This window comes from Gorilla gorilla, chromosome 4 (assembly GCF_029281585.2).
Source record: "Gorilla gorilla gorilla isolate KB3781 chromosome 4, NHGRI_mGorGor1-v2.1_pri, whole genome shotgun sequence".
NCBI lineage: Eukaryota > Metazoa > Chordata > Mammalia > Primates > Hominidae > Gorilla > Gorilla gorilla.
This window is the reverse complement of record NC_073228.2, coordinates 131,622,334-131,646,260: the sequence shown is the minus strand read 5'-3', so window position 1 is coordinate 131,646,260 and position 23,927 is coordinate 131,622,334. Positions and strand designations below refer to the sequence as shown.

General features: G+C 39.8%; 1 protein-coding gene across 3 annotated transcripts in view; it reads right to left on the bottom strand.

Annotated features, from left to right (window-relative positions):
- The window catches only part of CCDC192 (coiled-coil domain containing 192), a 230,511-nt gene that overhangs the window by 176,996 nt on the left and 29,588 nt on the right, over positions 1-23,927 (bottom strand). For 2 of the 3 annotated variants that reach the window (XM_031011048.3, XM_031011047.3), the window contains exon 3: positions 6,897-7,004. The exons of the other annotated variant lie outside the window; for it this stretch is intronic. In XM_031011048.3, coding sequence (XP_030866908.2) covers positions 6,897-7,004 — 108 coding nt within the window. The remainder of the gene's footprint in view (positions 1-6,896; positions 7,005-23,927) is intronic. 3 annotated transcript variants of the gene reach the window in all.

The following is a 23,927-nucleotide window of genomic DNA, read 5'->3' as shown; positions in this document are numbered from 1 at the left end:
GAATCCTCAATAAGCAATTGTTAAATGAACAAATGAGTGCTGGCCAACAAAAACAAACAAACAGAAAAAACAGCAAAGAAACTAAACCTGGCTTGATCTTGACTTTGAACAGCGTGCAAAGCCACAAATGCCCCAAATTAGGTCCTTGCAATAAGCCAGAATGGGCTTGAAGGGGAGCAGGATGTTGGGGAGCCAGTCAGAATAGATACAAGTCTTTTTCAGAACGGAATGTTTCTTTTGCGTTTTTGCCTCCTCTTGAATTTCCTTTAACTTTCTTGTTCATTCTGACAACATACACATAATATTTTCTTTCTTCAGATACAAATTACAGGTAATTTATCCCCACCTCTTACATTCCAGGAGTCTCATCATATGACTCCAACAAGGAGGGGTATCTTAGAGTTCAGCTCTTGCCATCTTCTGCTAACTTGAGACTTGGTTTTCTGTCTTGCTGAGATTATCTCTGCAAACTATAACATGGGGCTCTTGGAGCATTATTATTTTTCATTCTTCCTAAAACTTTCCTTTGTTTTTTTGTTTTGTTTTGTTTTGTTTTGAGACAGAGTCTCGCTCTGTCACCCAGGCTGGAGTGCAGTGGCACGATCTCAGCCTGCCACCACGCCCGGCGAATTTTTTGTATTTTTTAGTAGAGATGGCGTTGCACCATGTTAGCCATGCAGTTGGAGAACACAGGACAAGGGTGAAAAAGAACCTCGGCCTGAAGATCTGGGTTAGCATCTGGTACTGAAGCGAGATGGGAACTTGTTATAAATGCAAAGTTTTGAAACTTACCTCATCTCGCTTCAGTACCAGATGCTAACCCAGACCTCTCATCAAAAAGGGCAACTTTGCAAGAGTTTCCATGGGAAATCATTAGGCATCTTCCTTACAGTACTGATTTGGCTGCTTCTGCCTTATTTTTGTTTCCTAGTCTTAAAAAACCTTTAAAGGGCACTCATTTTTCTTTAGTTAATGATGTAAAAAAAAAAAAAAAACAACACTGTATTAAAATGGTTAAATCCCCAGGACCCTCAGTTCTTTAAGGTGGACTAAAGGGCTGGTATCATCACTTCAAAAGTGTCTTGAACTTGATGAAGCTTATGTTGAAAAATAAAATTTATAATTTTTATTCTTATTGTTTAATTCCATTTTTCCATGAACTTTAAAAAGTTTTCTCATATGTAACTATATTTTGCTAGGTATGGTACCCAGAAGATATATGAAATGAATTCTTACTACATAGTCCTTACTGGATTCACCTCCAGACACCCTCCCTGCCCCAGCTTGCCAAGGAAAACAGCTCCCAGTCTGTACAAAATCAGATAATGGGCAGAAACAGACAGAAGCTCCAAGAGATGAAGCAGAAAGGAAAGACAAGGTTAAAGAACTAAAATCCCTTTACCAGATGAAGAGATGAGAAAAAGTAGAAGAGAAAACTGGATAGTAGAAAAGCCAGCCAAGTTACGACAAGGGAGCTTGGGTAGCGAGCGGGGCAGTGTGTGTGTGTGAGAAAGAAAGACTTTTGTGGTAGGTTGGAACTCGTTAATTTATGTGGCTGAAGGCATAAAGAGAACTACACAGTTCTGCTATGACCACTGGTAGGAGTGAAAATAAACAGATGTTTTTGAGAACCTACTGTCTTAGTTCATTTGGGCTGCTATAACAAAATACCATAAACTGGCTAGTATATAAACAATGGGAATTTCTTTCTTTCTTCAAATTCTAGAGGCTGAGCAGTCCAAGATCAAGGCACCAACAGATCTGGTGTCTTATGAGGGTCTGCTTCCTGGTTCACAGATGGCAGCTTCTTGCTCTGTCCTCACATGGTGGAAGGGGTGAGGGAGCTCCCTTGAGTCTCTTTTATAAGGACACTAGTCCCATTCCTGAGGCAGTGCCCTCAAGAACTTATCATCCACCAAAGATCCCACCACCACATACTATCATATTGAGGATTAGGTTTCAATATATGATTTTTTTTCTTTTTGGCGGGGGGACAGAAACATTCAGCCATAATAACCACAAAGGGACAGAGGGACAGATACCTATCCCATTTAATAACAGCCTCACAACAGCCCTATGTAACTAGCATGTTTACACCCTCCTAGATAAGACAACTGTAGCTGGGGAGACAAAGTGAATTGCCCAAGGCCATAAAGCTAGCAGATAGTGGAGCAGGAACAAAGCCTGGGCTCTCCCTGATCTGATACCTGGAGCTGGGAACCAGAAGCCATTGGTAAATGGGAGAGACTCTGGGCTAACACTGCTGCCAAAAGGAATGTTACCTCATAAGCTCTATGTTGGCATGCATCTGGATCCAGACTTCATTGCAAAAGTATGGGTTTTCTTGACACTATCTTTTGTCTCAGCACAAAAGCTGTATGGTCTATTTGCTTGTGTATGGTCATAAACAGCAGTCCACCAGAGTCCCTTTCCTTGTCCTCTTATATTCACTGGTGATAGAAGCCAGCACACATGAAAAAAACTTTTTTTTATGGGCTTCTCTAGAAACGCTTTTACTTTTCATCTTTCTTTCACATTCCTAACAGCTTTTCTCCCTTTTATTCACCCTTTTTCTTTATCTATTACCCAACATCCAGGCATTTAGTTTTCCTCCCACCTGATCTTAACCTACGGGAAATACAATAAAGTATTTTCTTAAGCAAAACTTGGTAATATGTTGAGTGGTTTATCATTATAACCCAGGTTAGAAGTTGGAGCCAAATGACACTTTCTCACTCTACTTTGGCTCAATTGGTGCAGTTATTTCTCAAAGCCTTGACTAACCCAGATTATAATTCTTAATTGCAAGTTATCCTGATCCCATATTTCTTTTATTTTGACATTAGTGACTTGGCTGCAGAGAAATAAAGAATAATTGTAAGCTAAAGTGAAGCCCAACAAAGAATTCTGTTGACTGTGTGACCTCATCGGAGGAAGTGGCCACAACCTTCTTATTTGTTGGCTATTTCTAATTTTTTTCTTTGTAACAGTGGACCTTGCTGAAGGAGACCTTAGAAATGCCCAGTTTGCACAAATTGAGGCCCAGGACCAACAGATGATTAATGCAGGTAACAACACTAGGCACCTATACTTTCCATTCTGAGTTAATTCTGTGTTCTCAGAGGCAAAGCTAAGAGATAAGGTCTTGAATAACAGTGAGATTAACCCTTTTCTCAAAGGCAGGATCCATTGTTTGATAATATTGCAAGCTTCCACTGCTTCATTCCAGCACAAATCTTGGTTCTTCTTGTGTCTTCCACACTCCCCACCTCATTCTACTTCACCCGGCTAGCCCATAATTTGGGTTACCAGTAAAGGCAAGCTAGCATTCCCAACATCCTTGTGACAAATCCTAAATTAATGACATTTAGAAAAAGCCTTAACGTGTATAGCAGGCAAAAATATTCCTTCAAACACACACACACACACACACACACACAGATTGAGAGAGAGAGAGAGAGAGAGAGAGTGTGTGTGTGTGTGTGTGTGTGTGTAATCCTTGTCTTCAACACTAAAGACAGTCTTACTGCAATCCCTTAGTGGCATGGCCTGGTAAGGAAGACAGTGGCACCCAGTGGACAAATGTTTGATTGTTTGTGACAGGTGTTCTATTCTGAAATATTCTCAAGAACATTCTTAGGAAATGTCAGTTTCTCCCCTTTCCCTATCCTCTCATCCATATGTTTTTAATGTTGACTTAAATTTTAAAATAGGGGACAGAGGACTGTTCTTAAAGTTTTTATCTTTTCAAGGAAAAGACTAGACTCAAACACTGGAGAAAGCAAAAATCTCAGGATTAAATCCTCTGACAACAGTGTTGATTGACCCCTCTCAACAGTAACAATGAAGACAGCCAGATCTCATAAAATGCTCAAGTTAATTAAAAATGTAATATTGAAAATGGCTGCAATGTGCTTTTACACATCATACTCTCCCTTTCCTCAAACTATGGCCAACTTCCAATTAAACTCACTTGGTTATGCAAATTTGGCAACTTCAAGAACTATCCTTTAGTACAATTAACATGTACAGATCCTGCAACTTAATGCTATTGTGCAGTTTATCTTGGAGTCATATAAACACCTATTTTCATTCTCCATGTCTTCCAATTTTTCTATTCTCTGTGAGCTACTTGGGTAGAGAAGCTCTGGCTTACATGTCTTTCCCACAAAACACCTAACCAGCACCTTACTTATGGTAGGTACAAAAAAGTTAAGTGAAATCCAGTTTCCATTTTATATATTTAATCTGCTGTATTACTGAAAAAATAAATACATCTAATTGTTTGGTATTATACAAAGAGATCATCCAGCTAAGAATCTTAAATATTAGGAGCTATTTGTGAAACCACCTTTGTAAATTATAACTGAGGAAATTATGACAGTGAAAGAAATAAGACCTAACCAACTCTATCTTGCTTCTAACCCTTAAGCTGTCCTTGTTCATTCCTGGGCATAGGCCGAACTAACTTTGGGAAGGAATTCGGTTCATGGTTTGACTCTGAAACAAAATTGATAACAGCCCTTTCCCGAAAAGACCCTGTTCTTGCCTGGGGTCCAATCTGCCCTTGCAGAACTACCAAATTAGCTGCAAGATTAGAAATTACAATTTAGGGGTCATGCAGCCTGTGGCTGAACCTCCCCAAATTGCTCCTGGGGATAACATCACTATTGTAAAGCTTAAAATCAGTGCTTCAGATATTTTGCAGACCCTGCACTGGATGGATCAGCTGACACCACTCAGATGGTAATCTGCCCCAACCAGTTCTGCCATCGCACCCAGCAACAGAAGACATTAAGAAAACCTAACTTCGAGCCCCTATGATTCCATCTCCAACCTGACCAACCAGCACTCCCCACTTCCCGGGCCCCTCCCCGTCAAATTATCTTTAAAAACTCTGATCCCTGAATGCTTAGGGAGACTGATTTGAGTAATAATAAAATCCTGGTCTCCTGCACAGCCGGCTCTGCGGCTCTGTGATTTACTCTTTCTCCGTTGTAATTCCCCTGTCTTGATAAATCGATTCTGTCTAGGCAGCGGGCAAGGTGAACCCATTGGGTGGTTACATTTGCATTGGATAAAAATATTTCATCAAGAACAAAAATAATGTGTACTTTTTTTTTTTTTTCTTTGAGACAGAGTCTGGCTCTGTCGCCCAGGCTGGAGTGCAGTGGCGCAATCTCGGCTCACTGCAAGCTCCGCCTCCCGGGTTCACGCCATTCTCCTGCCTCAGCCTCCAGAGTAGCTGGTACTACAGGTGCCACCCACCACGCTGGGCTAATTTTTTTGTACTTTTAGTAGAAACGGGCTTTCGCCATGTTAGCCAGGATGGTCTCGATCTCTTGACCTCGTGATCCACCCACCTCAGCCTCCCAAAGTGCAGGAATGGGTACTTTTATGAGTGAATTCAATCTTACTGATTCAAACGAGAAATCATTAAAAGCCATTTGATTACCAAAAAAAAAAAATCCTATATACCTTCTTAGTGTAACCTAATCCCAGCATGGGTGCCCTTTTTTAGTTATCCATTGAAAAATCTTTCCCAATTTGGAGACTCTGAAATTCTTAGTTTTTTTGTTTGTTTGTTTGTTTGTTTGCTTTGAAATGGTACCTTATGTTTATCATTATGTTCTTGGTAATTCTTAATTTTGCCACAGTTCGAGGCTTGTTTTTGTTTATTTTAGAAAAAAAAAAAACCAACAGTTGGCAGGCTAGAGCTATGGCTTGAGGCTGAGATGGAAACTTTTCCAAAAGGGCAACACATTTTTATTAATTGACACAAGTCCCCTGTGACCGCTTGCATCAATCGCATTTAGTCAGTAAACAATAAATACATGCCAAAGTAAGGGATGTACCTTTTTTGGTAAGCTGAAAAAGAAATGAAGGGCATTTGTGTGTGTATCACTAAATTATATATTAATTATACTTTTTCTCATAACACAAGCACCTTTCCTCCTTAGTTTCTGCTAAAATTCTGATGCAATTAGGTTTTACTATACAGAGAGACTACCTTTATTAAAAGTACCTTAAAATTCTTTGTTTCCAATGTATCTAAAATATACTTTTATCTAAATGTATCAATCCAGAAGAAATTAATAAACATTTCTAACATTGTAGGGCCTCCTCCATCCTTTTCCCTTCACTGTCACCAAAAGAGAGCACTGGGGGACCGAGACTCCAAGCAGTTTGTCCCCTGGGGCCAAGCCTCTCTGACCAGGGGGAAAGGCAACAATAGTTGCACTATTTGCAAAGTATAATCTTATTGGGAAATGTTCCAGCCCTGGTCTGAGCTTTACTTATACCCACAGCCACTGTCTCTGAAATCATGGAGCTGCTGTACATGCAAAGCACCTATAACGTGTCCAGGCCACCTGGGGCAGACCAGGCTCCACTTATCACCTGCTGCTTTGCTTCGGTAAGTTTCAAAAGCCCAAGAGGGATGTCAATATTTGAAAAACTCTCTTCCAAGTAAAGTTTCCTAAAAATAAAAGAAAATTACTTCTGCATGGCTCCAATAGGCTTTATTTTATCTTTGAGCTTATCTGTTTATAATGCAAATATGCTTTGCTTATTCAGGAAAATCACTTAGTTAAAGAAGGTTTGCCTAACTCACGGCCTGTGGTGAATGAAAGTCAAATAAAATATAAAGATGAAAAAAGTTTTAAATGCTGAAAAGTTCCATAGAGACTAAAGTAAACACTGTTATGTCTAAAATGAATGGAATGCTGTGTGTTTGTGGGGTGGGGGGGCATAACTGCAATGTGTATGTGTGTGTGTGTGTATGTGTGTGTGTGTGTGTATCAGTAGAGGGAGAGGTTAAAACGTGTGTTTACATTTACACTTGCCATGCTGCACACTGAGGAATGTTTGTTTCCAGTTCCCATGACAGGTGTTACCTGTTCAGATAAAGCTTTAGCCTTTTCTTCTGCTTCTTTCAGGCAAATCTCCAAGGACTCAAGTTGGGCCAAGGTAAACGCCATCTGTCCAGTATCCAGGGACGCTTTCTTTAAAAAAAAATAAAATAAAGTATTACTTTTTGACATGGATAGTTTGAGCGCATCTCAAACAATCTTATGGACTAATGATAGGCTTGATAAACTCACACAAATCCTCCCCTTTTCTTAACATGGAAATAAAACAGCAAAATGTTTTAACAATAGTTTTATTTAAAATATAGAAAGTAAAAAGAGTAAAAAATAAATGATGACAATGAACAGCTTTAGAAAGTTAGATTAAATAACTGTCATTGGAATTTGACTACTTTGAAACTTTTATTCTTACTTCAAAAGGTTAGGATGAAAATTTTACATTCCTGATGGAAGATGTCACCTAGAATGCCTATGTTTTTAACATTCATCTAACAGTAGGAACAGAGTCAACTGAACTCAGAGAAACCCTGTTTCGTCTGATCTTCACCTTCTTAGCATATGTCATTAAAGCAAAGATACCACATGTTTTAGAATCAGATCATTCTTCCCCAGAGCCTGGCTAATAAGACTTAAATTAGCAGATATGTAGACTCTGCCTCTCAAATTTTTTCTTTTTCTTTTTTTTTTTTTTTTCCAGGCAGAGTTTTGCTCTTGTTGCCCAGGCCGAGTGCAAGGGCACGATCTTGGCTCACTGCAACCTCCACCTCCTGGGTTCAAGCGATTCTCCTGTCTCAGCCCCTGGAGATTACAGGCACGCACCACCATGCCTGGATAATTTTTATATTTTTAGTAGAGAGGTGGATTCCCCATGTTGGCCAGGCTAGTCTTGAAATCCTGACCTCGTGATCTGCCTGCCTCAGCCTCCCAAAGTGCTGGGATTGCAGGTGTGAGCCACTGCGCCTGGACTCAAAATGTTTTTAAAGTTACTTTTTCTCAGCTACAAGCTGAAGAGTATGCAAAATTGGTAGGAAAACACAAGGCACAGGCCTTTGTGAGACTAGAGCACTTCCTAACTACTCTTTTGCTATTGTGATACTTAATAATTAGAAAGAAATATGAAAAGTTGGAAAACCTTGTACCTGCTAGGATGATGACCTTCCTATAGCTTGGCTGTGGGTGTGTCCTGTTTTCTTGTGACTACTCCTGCTGCAGCTGCTTCCAATTAACCCCACAAAGAACGAACTGCGAGGAGCCAACATGGCCGAATAGGAACAGCTCCGGTCTGCAGCTCCCAGCCTGAGCGACGCAGAAGACGGGTGATTTCTGCATTTCCATCTGAGGTACTGGGTTCATCTCACTAGGGAGTGCCAGACAGTGGGCGCAGGTCAGTGGGTGCGCGCACCGTGCGCGAGCCGAAGCAGGGCGAGGCATTGCCTCACTTGGGAAGCACAAGGGGTCAGGGAGTTCCCTTTCCTAATCAAAGAAAGGGGTGACGGACGGCACCTGGAAAATCGGGTCACTCCCACCCGAATACCGCGCTTTTCCGACGGGCTTAAAAAACGGCGCACCACGAGATTATATCTCGCACCTGGCTCGGAGGGTCCTACCCCAGGGAGTCTCGCTGATTGCTAGCACAGCAGTCTGAGATCAAACTGCAAGGCGGCAGCGAGGCTGGGGGAGGGGCGCCCGCCATTGCCCAGGCTTGCTTAGGTAAACAAAGCAGCCCTGAAGCTCGAACTGGGCGGAGCCCACCACAGCTCAAGGAGGCCTGCCTGCCTGCCTCTCTAGGCTCCACCTCTGCGTGCAGGGCACAGACAAACAAAAAGACAGCAGTAACCTCTGCAGACTTAAATGTCCCTGTCTGACAGCTTTGAAGAGAGCAGTGGTTCTCCCAGTACGCAGCTGGAGATCTGAGAACGGGCAGACTGCCTCCTCAAGTGGGTCCCTGACCCCTGACCCCCGAGCAGCCTAACTGGGAGGCACCCTCCAGCAGGGGCACACTGACACCTCACACTGCAGGGTACTCCAACAGACCTGCAGCTGAGGGTCCTGTCTGTTAGAAGGAAAGCTAACAAACAGAAAGGACATCCACACCAAAAACCCATCTGAACATCACCATCATCAAAGACCAAAAGTAGATAAAACCACAAAGATGGGGAAAAAACAGAACAGAAAAACTGGAAACTCTAAAAATCAGAGCACCTCTCCTCCTCCAAAGGAACGCAGCTCCTCACCAGCAACGGAACAAAGCTGGACGGAGAATGACTTTGATGAGCTGAGGGAAGAAGGCTTCAGATGATCAAATTACTCTGAGCTACGGGAGGACATTCAAACCAAAGGCAAAGAAGTTGAAAACTTTGAAAAAAATTTAGAAGAATCTATAACTAGAATAACCAATACAGAGAAGTGCTTAAAGGAGCTGATGGAGCTGAAAACCAAGGCTCGAGAACTACGTGAAGAATGCAGAAGTCTCAGGAGCCGATGCGATCAACTGGAAGAAAGGGTATCAGCGATGGAAGATGAATGAAATGAAGAGAGAAGGAAAGTTTAGAGAAAAAAGAATAAAAAGAAATGAGTAAAGCCTCCAAGAAATATGGGACTATGTGAAAAGACCAAATCTACGTCTGATTGGTGTACCTGAAAGTGATGGGGAGAATGGAACCAAGTTGGAAAACACTCTGCAGGATATTATCCAGGAGAATTTCCCCAGTCTAGCAAGGCAGGCCAACGTTCAGATTCAGGAAATACAGAGAACGCCACAAAGATACTCCTCGAGAAGAGCAACTCCAAGACACATAATTGTCAGATTCACCAAAGTTGAAATGAAGGAAAAAATGTTAAGGGCAGCCAGAGAGAAAGGTCAGGTTACCCTCAAAGGGAAGCCCATCAGACTAACAGCGGATCTCTCGGCAGAAACCCTACAAGCCAGAAGAGAGTGGGGGCCAATATTCAACATTCTTAAAGAAAAGAATTTTCAACCCAGAATTTCATATCCAGCCAAACTAAGCTTCATAAGTGAAGGAGAAATAAAATACTTTACAGACAAGCAAATGCTGAGAGATTTTGTCACCACCAGGCCTGCCCTAAAAGAGCTCCTTAAGGAAGCACTAAACATGGAAAGGAACAACCGGTACCAGCCACTGCAAAATCATGCCAAGATGTAAAGACCATCGAGACTAGGAAGAAACTGCATCAACTAACGAGCAAAATAACCAGCTAACATCATAACGACAGGATCAAATTCACACATAAAACTATTAACTTTAAATGTAAGTGGACTAAATGCTCCAATTAAAAGACACAGACTGGCAAATTGGATAAAGAGTCAAGACCCATCAGTGTGCTGTATTCAGGAAACCCATCTCACATGCAGAGACACACATAGGCTCAAAATAAAAGGATGGAGGAAGATCTACCAAGCAAATGGAAAACACAAAAAGGCAGGGGTTGCAATCCTAGTCTCTGAGGAAACAGAGTTTAAACCAACAAAGATCAAAAGAGACAAAGAAGGCCATTACATAATGGTAAAGGGATCAATTCAACAAGAAGAGCTAACTATCCTAAATATATATGCACCCAATACAGGAGCATCCAGATTCATAAAGCAAGTCCTGAGTGACCTACAAAGAGACTTAGACTCCCACACATTAATAATGGGAGACTTTAACACCCCACTGTCAACATTAGACAGATCAACGAGACAGAAAGTCAACAAGGATACCCAGGAATTGAACTCAGCTCTGCACCAAGCAGACCTAATAGACATCTACAGAACTCTCCACACCAAATCAACAGAATATACATTTTTTTCAGCACCACACCACACCTATTCCAAAATTGACCACATACTTGGAAGTAAAGCTCTCCTCAGCAAATGTAAAAGAACAGAAATTATAACAAACTATCTCTCAGACCACAGTGCAATCAAACTAGAACTCAGGATTAAGAATCTCACTAAAAACCGCTCAACTACATGGAAACTGAACAACCTGCTCCTGAATGACTACTGGGTACATAACGAAATGAAGGCAGAAATAAAAATGTTCTTTGAAACCAATGAGAACAAAGACACAAAATACCAGAATCTCTGGGACGCATTCAAAGCAGTGTGTAGAGGGAAATTTATAGCACTAAATGCCCACAAGAGAAAGCAGGAAAGATCCAAAATTGACACCCTAACATCACAATTAAAAGAACTAGAAAAGCAAGAGCAAACACATTCAAAAGCTAGCAGAAGGCAAGAAATAACTAAAATCAGAGCAGAACTGAAGGAAATAGAGACACAAAAAACCCTTCAAAAAATTAATGAATCCAGGAGCTGGTTTTTTGAAAGGATCAACAAAATTGATAGACCGCTAGCAAGACTAATAAAGAAAAAAAGACAGAAGAATCAAATAGACACAATAAAAAATGATAAAGGGGATATCACCACCCATCCCACAGAAATACAAACTACCATCAGAGAATACTACAAACACCTCAACTCAAATAAACTAGAAAATCTAGAAGAAATGGATAAATTCCTTGACACATACACTCTCCCAAGACTAAACCAGGAAGAAGTTGAATCTCTGAATAGACCAATAACAGGATCTGAAATTGTGGCAATAATCAATAGCTTACCAACCAAAAAGAATCCAGGACCAGATGGATTCACAGCCAAATTCTACCAGAGGTACAAGGAGGAACTGGTACCATTCCTTCTGAAACTATTCCAATCAATAGACAAAGAGGGAATCCTCCCTAACTCATTTTATGAGGCCAGCATCATTCTGATACCAAAGCCGGGCAGAGACACAACCAAAAAAGAGAATTTTAGACCAATATACTTGATGAACATTGATGCAAAAATCCTCAATAAAATACTGGCATACCGAATCCAGCAGCACATCAAAAAGCTTATCCACCATGATCAAGTGGGCTTCATCCCTGGGATGCAAGGCTGGTTCAATATACGCAAATCAATAAATGTAATCCAGCATATAAACAGAGCCAAAGACAAAAACCACATGATTATCTCCATAGATGCAGAAAAGGCCTTTGACAAAATTCGACAACCTTTCATGCTAAAAACTCTCAATAAATTAGGTCTTGATGGGACATATTTCAAAATAATAAGAGCTATCTATGACAAACCCACAGCCAATATCATACTGAATGGGCAAAAACTGGAAGCATTCCCTTTGAAAACTGGCACAAGACAGGGATGCCCTCTCTCACCACTCCTATTCAACATAGTGTTGGAAGTTCTGGCCAGGGCAATTAGGCAGGAGAAGGAAATAAAGGGTATTCAATTAGGAAAAGAGGAAGTCAAATTGTCCCTGTTTGCAGATGACATGATTGTATATCTAGAAAACCCCATTGTCTCAGCCCAAAATCTCCTTAAGCTGATAAGCAAATTCAGCAAAGTCTCAGGACACAAAATCAATGTGCAAAAATCACAAGCATTCCTATACACCAACAACAGACATACAGAGAGCCAAATCATGAGTGAACTCCCATTCACAATTGCTTCAAAGAGAATAAAATACCTAGGAATCCAACTTACAAGGGATGTGAAGGACCTCTTCAAGGAGAACTACAAACCACTGCTCAAGGAAATAAAAGAGGATACAAACAAATGGAAGAACATTCCATGCTCATTGGGTAGGAAGAATCAATATTGTGAAAATGGCCATACTGCCCAAGGTAGTTTATAGATTCAATGCCATCCCCATGAAGCTACCAATGCCTTTCTTCACAGAATTGGAAAAAACTACTTTAAAGTTCATATGGAACCAAAAAAGAGCCCACATTGCCAAGTCAATCCTAAGCCAAAAGAACAAAGCTGGAGGCATCACACTACGTGACTTCAAACTGTACTACAAGGCTACAGTAACCAAAACAGCATGGTACTGGTACCAAAACAGAGATATAGATCAATGGAACAGAACAGAGCCCTCAGAAATAACGCCACATATCTACAACTATCTGATCTTTGACAAACCTGACAAAAACAAGCAATGGGGAAAGGATTCCCTATTTAATAAATGGTGCTGGGAAAACTGGCTAGCCATATGTAGAAAGCTAAAACTGGATCCCTTCCTTACACGTTATACAAAAATCAATTCAAGATGGATTAAAGACTTAAATGTTAGACCTAAAACCATAAAAGCCCTAGAAGAAAACCTAGGCATTACCATTCAGGACATAGGCATGGGCAAGGACTTCATGTCTAAAACACCAAAAGCAATGGCAACAAAAGCCAAAATTGACAAATGGGATCTAATTAAACTAAAGAGCTTCTGCACAGCAAAAGAAACTACCATCAGAGTGAACAGGCAACCTACAGAATGGGAGAAAATTTTCGCAACCTACTCATCTGACAAAGGGCTAATATCCAGAATCTACAATGATCTCAAACAAATTTACAAGAAAAAAACAAACAACTCCATCAAAAAGTGGGCGAAGGACATGAACAGACACTTCTCAAAAGAAGACATTTATGCAGCCAAAAAACACATGAAAAAATGCTCACCATCACTGGCCATCAGAGAAATGCAAATCAAAACCACAATGAGATACCATCTCACACCAGTTAGAATGGCAATCATTAAAAAGTCAGGAAACAACAGGTGCTGGAGAGGATGTGGAGAAATAGGAACACTTTTACACTGTTGGTGGGACTGTAAACTAGTTCAACCATTGTGGAAGTCAATGTGGCGATTCCTCAGGGATCTAGAACTAGAAATAGCATTTGACCCAGCCATCCCATTACTGGGTATATACCCAAAGGACTATAAATCATGCTGCTATAAAGACACATGCACACGTATGTTTATTGCGGCATTATTCACAATAGCAAAGACTTGGAACTAACCCAAATGTCCAACAATGATAGACTGGATTAAGAAAATGTGGCACATATACACCATGGAATACTATGCAGCCATAAAAAATGATGAGTTCATGTCCTTTGTAGGGACATGGATGAAATTGGAAACCATCATTCTCAGTAAACTATCGCAAGGACAAAAAACCAAACACCGCATATTCTCACTCATAGGTGGGAATTGAACAATGAGATCACATGGACACAGGAAGGGGAACATCACACTCTGGGGACTGTTGTGGGGTGGGGGGAGGGGGGAGGGATAGCATTGGGAGATATACCTAATGCTAGATGACGAGTTAGTGGGTGCAGCACACCAGCATGGCACATGTATACGTATGTAACTAACCTGCACAATGTGCACTTGTACCCTAAAACTTAAAGTATAATAAAAAATAAATAAATAAAAATAAATAAATAAAAAAAGAAACAAGAAATAAAAAAAAAAAGAACGAACTGCATTCCTACATACCTTAAAGGTCTAACTTCTGCTTTATTTTTTTCCCTATAGCTTATGAGACCACTGATTTTACATGTGTGCATTTCCTGATGATACAATAGAGCCATCTGGTGGTAAATGAAACCAGGCATAAAAATACAGCATTCATTCAGTTTTTGTAATTGTTCATACTATACATTGAACCTTGAGTCTCTGCCACTGGCCTCTGATATAAACAGAATTCTATGGGAGGAGGGGCAAAAAACTATTGCTACGTCACCAACAGCCTGGCTCCACAGTCAAGTTCTGCCACTACAGGTGCATACTCACCCTCAAAAGTTTGCCATTAGGGGAGGAATATCTTAGGCTGGAATGGTGATACTAGGAAGTGAACCAATTGTCCTCGGATCCCTGATGGTTCCAGTAATTTCAAAAATGGGTTCAAAAATTCTCAAAAAAAAAAGGCTTTAAACAAAATTTTTGTGTATTTACACTTAGAGATGAATACATGTTGTAAGACATTATATGCAGAAATGGGGAATTGTCATGAGGCCAAACTATTTTTAAAAGATTGAGAATCCCTGATCTAGACTGCTATTTCCAGGGAAAATTTTCTTGTTGAATGTTTGATCTCAAGAGGAAGTTTTTAAAATTTGTATGAGTAGACTCAGCAAGATTGTCTAATCCATATCTCCAGGCCTTCTCCAAACACCCAAAATTTCCCCGGCTAAGAAGAACAAACATTTCCATAAGACAAAAGCAATATAAGTCAAAGCCAAATGAAACAGGCATAACCGAGGACTGTTATTAAATAACACAGGACTTTTCATACAGACAAATTTAGGAAATTGTCATCTGTTTTAGGACAGGGAAAGACCTGAGCAAACTGTAGAGAATGCAAAGTCAGTCTTTTACACCTTCACTCCAGCTGCAGTGAGCACACCCTGCTCTCTGACCTGCTTTTCAGCTTCTCCCACTCCCTTAAGGGAAAGAGCTTATACAAAAGCAAGCACTTTTTAAATAGGAGGTAACCCCATTAACAGAAAAAAGGCAAACAAAAATGAAGTCAAGAACAATTTCAAAAATAAGTAAACACATAAAGATAGAGGTTTGGGAGGTGGATATGTGGTTTCAAAGACTAAAAAAGTTAGATGTGTTCAGTCATTGTCCCAGTTTTGCAAGGTGCAATAGCAGAAGGGCAGAAAGATAGGACTTCCATTATTAATTTTATTTTACTTCCAGGTACGTGTGGACACATGCAATTTGTATTAATAATGAAAATGAATACTTTCAGTGGTTAAAGTAGTTGCAAGTGAATTATACTAATCAACAGTCTGTTATATGACATCAAAATGATGAAAATATAGGCAATATATAGGTGTTTGGGAATTGAACCTGTGTATGGATTTCCAAATGGTAAATTCCAACAATTTAATGATAATTCTCTTTGTTAATTTCTACTTTTTGTCTTAAAATTGTCTACCTAAATATAAAGTTATTATCTAAATACAGATACCTAATGTAGCCAAGATGATCAATCTAAAATGATACTAAGTAACACTAAAAATTCAATAAACTCTTTGATTACAGTAAAGACACCTGACTATTATTATGCATGGATGTTGAGGTTGATAGTTTACTAACTGAACAAATCTTATATGACATTGTAAGAGTAGACTTCATTTTGGTTGCAAAGGTTTCTCATTGGATAATTTAAAAGAAAATTTGCATATTATTTTCTAATTTTATATTTCTTGATTTCTTAATCTATTCCAGTACCTTCTCGTTATCCTCTACCTTGCTGTTAAGCCTTTATTTCTCTGTCCTAAAATGACAGCTGTACAAACTCTTTGACCCTTAAGGATTGGCTCAAGGTTTCTGACTGATCCAACTTCATGTGCGGTATCTAGAAAGATTCCTGTCTGCAGAAGCCAGATGGGACTTTGCTGAACAGTAAGTAGGAGCCTGATAAATAATTGTTGATTGATTAAAGGCTCGGCAGTCAAGGAAGGTGGCTGTGCCAGAACAGGCAGTCCTTCATGCTGAGAGGCTATAACAGTGACTTCTTTGAGCAATACTTTTCATGCATCTGACCTGGGACATTGACAGAGATCAGAGCCACAGAGCTCTGCTTGCCATGGTCAGGGGCCAGACTGTGCAGATGAGGGCAAGAATGTGGTCACGAGGTTGAGTGATGGTATGGTTGTTTTAAGAATTGAATGAGGTAAAGCAGGTAAATGCTTTGACAGAAGAAGTGCTCAATAAATGTTAATAATTCCATTATCCCAATTCCTTTAAAGAGAATAATTTGGTATTAAGACTCTCTAGCTTATTTTAAAACCCAAGTAAAAGAAAATACCCATGGGGACACTTTTGTAACAGCAAGTGACCAAACAGCAGTGGGAAATTCAGTCAAGTTTGTAATTAAGAACAGTTAATGTATTAAATATGTGCATGTGCATTTATTTAAGAGCAAGATTTTTAAATAAAAGTGTGGTTATGGCAAATTTCACCTTTGTGGAAGAGCATTTTGACATAGGTCAGTTTTGGAGAATTCAGTGTCTCTAAAATCTGAGGCTTCTAATATGTCAGGGTTCCAGCAGCAGCCCCTGCTCAGTGGTACAGTAACTTCCTGCCAGATAAACACATTTTACAAATATCCTGTTTGATATCTATTCATTACTGCTGTCCATTCCTCTCTCCTTCTGCTTGACAGGCACCTGTCACCCTATTCTTCCTTACCCTTCTGCAACCTACTCATTTTCTCATGCAGATTCAAGTCTTTCCCCAGCTGATCATCCTCTCCCCAACCTACCACCCATGCCTCAGCCCCTCACCCTGGGCACATTTATTTCATCTCTCCCCGCTCCCCTTTCATGATCAGAATTCACATCACAGTGGTAATTTCATCATTCTCATGTTCTTTTGTGTTTAGCGTTTGCAATAGTTTCTTTTTTTTTTTCGAGACGGAGTCTCGCTCTGTAGCCCAGGCTGGAGTGCAGTGGCGCGACCTCGGCTCACTGCAAGCTCTGCCTCCTGGGTTCATGCCATTCTCCTGCCTCAGCCTCCCGAGTAGCTGGGACTACAGGCGCCCGCCACCATGCCTGGCTAATTTTTTTGTATTTTTTTAGCAGAGACGGGGTTTCACCGTGTTAAGCCAGGTTGGTCTCGATCTCCCGACCTCGTGATCCACCCGCCTCGGCTTCCCAAAGTGCAGGGATTACAGGTGTGAGCCACCGCGCCTGGCCCTGCAGTAGTTTCTTATACTAAATTGCCGATTTCTACTTAGGCAAATATTTAAAAACTCAATTTTCCTGGTTCTAATCCACTCCAGTGAAAACAGTATTCCTCTGTGTTTGGGTTTGCCTCAATAGTCACCTAAGAAGATATTTAAATTAGAAATGTGAACAAACTACAACTAGTTGTTGAAATGCCCATCTATATGGCTGAGCAGGTGGTGGCCCTGGGAGGATGGTGGCCTGGATGAGCACAACCTAAGGAGCACTCTGCTTGTAATCTGGAAGGCATGGTCTATATCTGACTTGATTCTAAGTGACCATGTGACTTTGGACCAGCTACTTCATTTGTCTGCGTCTCAGCATTTTCATCTTTAAATGAAGAATGTATTGATCAAGACAGGAGGAAATAGATGGCTACTCCAATGCAGAAACTGAGGAGAGTTAAACGAAGGGATGATTTAGAAGGTGTGGGTAAGATTAAAGGAACCAACAAAGGTTGGTGAAGCATTTCCTGGAAGTACGGGTGTCCTTTGCCTTATCTTGACCTGAAGAGGTAGGGGAAGAGCAAAACTGACAAGTCTAGAAAGAAAGCTTGAGGAGAGGAACACAGCCACGGCCAACTATGTCCAGGCAGTCTTGGTGGTTGGAGGGAAGCGGGCAGGGGAAATGAACCAGCGGAGTAAATAGCCTGACTTTCTCTCTTCTCATCCCCTCTTCTCCTGTCTGTGTCTCTCTTGGGCTGAACTCATCAAGCCAGAGGGCAAGAGAACCCAAATAAATGTCCAGCGAGATCAGCGTTCCCTGAAAAGATGAGTTGGGAAGGGTGGAGAGTGGATAGAGAGGAGGAAACAAAAAAACCTCAGCCCAAAGGGGTTTAATTATATTAGTGGTTCCCAAATGCCACCCCATAGATCAGTGTTGGTTTGTGATAACATTTGTGCCAACCAGCAACAAAAGGACAAGGCAAACTTTTAAAGAGAACATTGTGAATTTTTCATGAAGCCAAATTGATTCCACTTTGAAGACTGTCATTTATTCTGAGATTATAATCATTCTGCTTCCTTTGGTGTTAAGAGGATATTTCTTTAACAAATGATGGTGGTACATGGAAATTATTGTGTTTTAGTGTCTTGAAAAAAATTGAAAAGTTGGCAGTCCTATGAGAACTAACCCTAATTATTTTGGGTGTGAAAATTCTTACTAGTTTATGAAATCTAAGTATAGAGACCTCCTATCTAAATGATCTCTGTTAAATTGTGAATTGAATGTTTTATCAGGTGGCCTTTCCAGAACTAGAGTCCCTGAATTCCCCTGGACCTAGTCCAAGATGCACCTGTATTCTATATCAACTTATCTGCCTTAGCAAGGTTCCAGGTTACTATTTTTTTTAGAAATAAACACATTCCTAAAAGTCAACCTTTCACCCTGTGAAAGATTTAACTACTTGTCCATTTCTATAGCATCAATGATAGAATAAAAGAGAAAGGTATTGGAAAGAAATTGTTGACTCAGATTTTAATTTATAAAAAGGTTGTTGGCATGGAAGTTAAAGAGAAATGACCATGTGGCATTTGATAACTTCATAAATAACTTTAAATAATGGCTGACCCAAAACTCTTAACATGCCAACTCTTATTCAGCTCAAAGCAATTCAATTCATTTAAGTTCAAAAAATATTTATTGAAGGCTCACTATTTGCTAGGCACTATACTAGGCAACAGGGAAATAAGGAGTAACAAGGCAGACGTGGTTAATACGCTCACTAGGAGTCTCAGCCTAGAATTTCTCTCCAATACAGAAATCTTGGGATTAGGTTTATGTAAAAATGAAAAGAATGTCACAAGTTTGGTGGTTAATTTAACATTTTTATGCTCACTCTTAATATACTGCTTTGTGCTTTAGGGCTTTGTTTCTTCCTCTTTGATGAAGATTCTGGTAGATGTTAGAAGGTGGTAAGAGGCAGTTCTAATCTGTTTTCAAATATTCCAGGTCTATCTCTAGTAACATTGCTTTATAGGCTCTTAGAGACCTTGTATAAACAGCATCAGAGGAGAAAAAGGACCTTGCAAAAGATGGATATCTTCCATGGTTTAAATTAAAGTTAATAGCAAAATAGGATCTGGGCTAGAGGAGTCCTGAATTCAAGTTCATATTACATTACATATGTTACAGAATCTGTTCTGTGACCTAAAATAGCCCTCTATCATTTTGATTTATGAGCAACAGAGACTCCTTTGAACACCTGATAACATCTGTGAATTCTCTTATCAAAAAAAAGTATGTGTACAGCTTGCACACACATTCAGTAAGCACACGTGCACATAATTTTGTATATGCTTTCGGGGTGTTTAAGCACCCTTCTCAATATCATTCATGTAGCCCACATTAAGCAATCCTTGTTTAGAGGGAATATCACATGCTAGTCACCTTTAATTATTATTCAAAAATAAATTACAGGCTGGGTGTGCTGGCTCACAACTGCAGTCCCAGCATTTTGGGAGGCTAAGATGGACAGATCTCTCGAGCCCAGGAGTTCAAGATCAGCCTGTGCAACATGGTGAGACCTCGTCTCTGCAAAAAAATAAAAATAATTAGCAGGTGGTGGTGGTGTGTGCCTGCAGTCCCAGCTGCTTGGGAAGCTGAGGCTGAAGGATTGCTTGGGCCTGGGAAGTGGAGGCTGCAGTGAGCCGAGATTACGCCACTGCACTCCAGCTTGGATGATAGAGCAAGAACCTATCTCAACAACAATGACGACAACAACAACAACAACTAAATAAAAAAAAATCTATTTGTTTTTAAATAAAATTTTCAGTTAAGTGGGATATAAAATACTGCAAATACGTTTGCCATTTGTAAAGATGGTACCTTTTTTGTGTGACAGGATTATTTATTTTCTCACTCATCATGCATGAGTTTAGATTTTGAGTACTTTGGCATGTTGACCAACTATGTTTTCATTCTCCAACTGAATTTTAGTGTTTTAGGAAATGCACATGCCTGTAGGACTTTCAAGTCAGCTCATGAGTAAAGTGATAGAATTGACGACATTTCATTGCCCAAGTTGATTGTGGCTTTTCAAAGTTAGTTTTGTTGTATAAATTTTGCTATACTGTGTAAAATCAATAGCAAATGTTTTATGATTGACACTGTTCAGAATGGAGGTAATTTTTTTCTACTAAAGAGTTTTAGATTCTAAATAGGTAAATTTTTTAAAAAATTTAAAAAATTAATTACAATGATAAGAACTTCAATATTCCAACAATGCTATTTCCAAAACCTAGCAAGGAAATCCTTCATTGAAATTGAAGTTTCATAGAAACCTTTTTCATGAGAAACCCTTTTATTACCTCCCAGACTGGCATTTGCACAGACTCCATTCTTTACCAAGATCTGAAGGAGAAATGTGTTATGCATCCTTTCCTATCAGATAAAAGTTTAGCAACAATTTCCATAGTACATTCCAATATGATAAGGCACAGAAGACAGATGGAAAGGCTCACTTTTGCTGTGAATTTCCACTTCTTTTAAGGTCTTGCAGTCAAAATGCATCTAAGAGGCATGGCAAAAATATTGGAGAAGAGAGCATAGTACAGCCAACTGTAGATACTCAGCGGGCCTCAGTTTTCCCATCTGTAAAATGAGAAGACCATTGTACCTCATTCAACTTGACCTCTGCACTGGCCATTTGGCAAGCTGTTTTGACTGCCCAGTGTCGTTCTCTGTTTGGATAATTTCCCATCTCATAAATCCTGTCTTCCAAAGTTAAAAGCCAGGAGCTCCTTCCCAAGCATTCTTCGCAGCCAAGGTGAAGTTATGTGACTTAGACTCCACCAAGTCAGACACACCAGCATGAAACTTCAATGTGGATGAGAATGAAATGAAAAAGGTGCCAAACAGTGTGGAATCTGGCTTGGTGGACGGGGTCATTCTGTTTTCAGAGGCTACAGTGACAGAAGACTTAGAAGTAATATCTCAGATTCAGGGAAAGTGACAGGTTATAAGTCTGGTGGCAGCAGTAACAGGTTTGTCCTCAGAATCTGCAAGATAATTGCGTGTAGCCTCCAAGGTTGATTCTCTGGCTCTCCTAAAGAACCTCTGAAATATCTAATATTTTCCAATAATTCTTTCCCCCCTTGAATCCTAACTAGTATGGGTTCTGTTGATTTCAAATATGAATCTGACTGATGCAAGGTCCTTGACGCAATTATATTTATTGTTTCTGTGACTTTAAGGCAGTAATTTAATTATTCTGAGCCCCCATTTCCTCATCTATAAAAATGGAGGAGATGATAACTCCAGGGTTTGCTGTGATGATGAAATGGGGTAATTCAGGAACTTTACTTAGTGTAACGGCTGGTCCACAGTAGCAAGTAAAAAGAAAATTCTCTCATCAAGCTGTAGGTTTTATGTTCCTATGGTCTAGCTTCTGGGAGTTCCCAGCCTAGGAGAGAGTCTGGGAGTTGATTGTAAGGACCAGAAACTCTTGACTTTATGTGAATATACCTCCTAGCCTGGTTACTCCTTGTTAGAAAATGCACATAGTTATGCATAAACTAAGAGCAAAAATTCAAAAATGCAAGTGGGGAGGGCACAGCCTTGCATCCTCCCCTGCCAGCTAAAGAGAATTTTTACTCGATCTGCTCCATTTCTTCTCTTCCTTGACCTTCTTTTTTAAAAATTGTATTATTTTATTTTAAGTTCCAGGGTACATGTGTAGGATATGCAGGTTTGTTGCACAGGTAAACGTGTGCCATGGTGATTTGCTGCATCTATCAACCCATCACCTCAGTATTAAGCTCAACATGCATTAGCTATTTACCCTGATGCTTTCCTTCCTCCTGCCACCCTCACCCCTACAGGCCCCAGTGTGTGTTATTCCCCTCCCTGTGTTCACGTGTTCTCATCATTCAGCTCCCACTTATAAGTGAGAACATGCGGTGTTTGGTTTTCTGTTCCTGCATTAGTTTGCTGAGGATAATGGCTTCCAGCTCCATCCATGTTCCTGCAAAGGACAAGATCTCATTCCTTTTTATGACTGCATAGTACTCCATGGTGTATATGAACCACATTTTCTTTATCCAGTCTATCATTGATGGACATTTGGGTTAATTCCATGTCTTTGCTATTGTGAATAGTGCTGCAATGAACATATGCATGCATGTATCTTTATAATAGAATGATTTATATTCCTCTGGGTATATACCTAGTAATGGGATTGCTGGGTCAAATGGTATTTCTTGTTATATGTCTTTGAGGAATCACCACACTGTCTTCCACAATGGTTGAACTAATTTACATTCCCACGAACAGTGTAAAAGTATTTCTTTTTCTCCATAGCATTGTCAGCATCTGTTGTTTCTTGACTTTTTAATAATTGCCATCTGACTGGTGTGAGATGGTATCTCATTGTGGTTTTGATTTGCATTTCTCTAATGATCAGTGATGTTGAGCTTTTTTCCATATGTTTGTTGGCCACATAAATGTCTTCTTTTAAGAAGTGTCTGTTCATGTCTTTTGCCCACTTTTTAATGGGGTTTTTTTTTTCTTGTACATTTCTTTAAGTTCCTTGTAGATTCTGGATATTAGACCTTTGTCAGATGAATAGATTGCAAAAATTTTCTCCCATTCTGTAGGTTGTCTGTTCACTCTAATGACAGTTTCTTTTGGTATGCAGAAGCTCTTTAGTTTAATTAGATCCCGTTTGTCAATTTTTTATTTTTGTTGTTGATGTTTTAGTCATTAAATCTTTGCCACAGCCTGTGTCCTGAATGGTATTGCCTAGATTTTCTGTTTGGGATGTTATAGTTTTGGGTTTTACATTTAAGTCTTTAATCCATCTTGAGCTAATTTTTGTATATGGTATAAGGAAGGCATCCAGTTTCAATTTTCTGCATATGGCTAGCCAGTTCTCCAGCACCATTTATTAAATAGGGAATCCTTTCCTCATTGCTTATTTTTGTCAGGTTTGTCAAAGATCAGATGGTCATAGTCTTATTTCTGAGTTCTCTATTCTGTTCCATTGGTCTATGTGTCTGTTTTTGTATGAGTACAGTGCTGTTTTGGTTACTGTAGCCTTGTAGTATAGTTTAAAATCAGGTAGCATAATGCCTCCAGCTTTGCTCTGTTTGCTTAGAATTGTCTTGGCTATACAGCCTCTTTTTTGGTTCTGTACGAATTCTAAAGTAATTTTTTCTAGTTCTGTGAAGAATGTCAATGGTATTTTAATAGGAATAGCATTGAATCTATAAATTACTTTGGACAGTATGGCCATTTTTACGATATTGATTCTTCCTATCTGTGAGTATGGAATGTTTTTCCATTTGTTTGTGTCCTCTCCGATTTCCTCAAGCAGTAGTTTGTAGTTCTTCTTGAAGAGGTCCTTCACTCCCCTTGTTAGGTGTATTCCCAGGTGTTTTATTCTCTTTCTAGCAATTGTGAACAGTTCATTCATTCATGATTTGGCCCTCTGCTTGTCTATCATTTGTGTATAGGAATGCTTGTGATTTTTG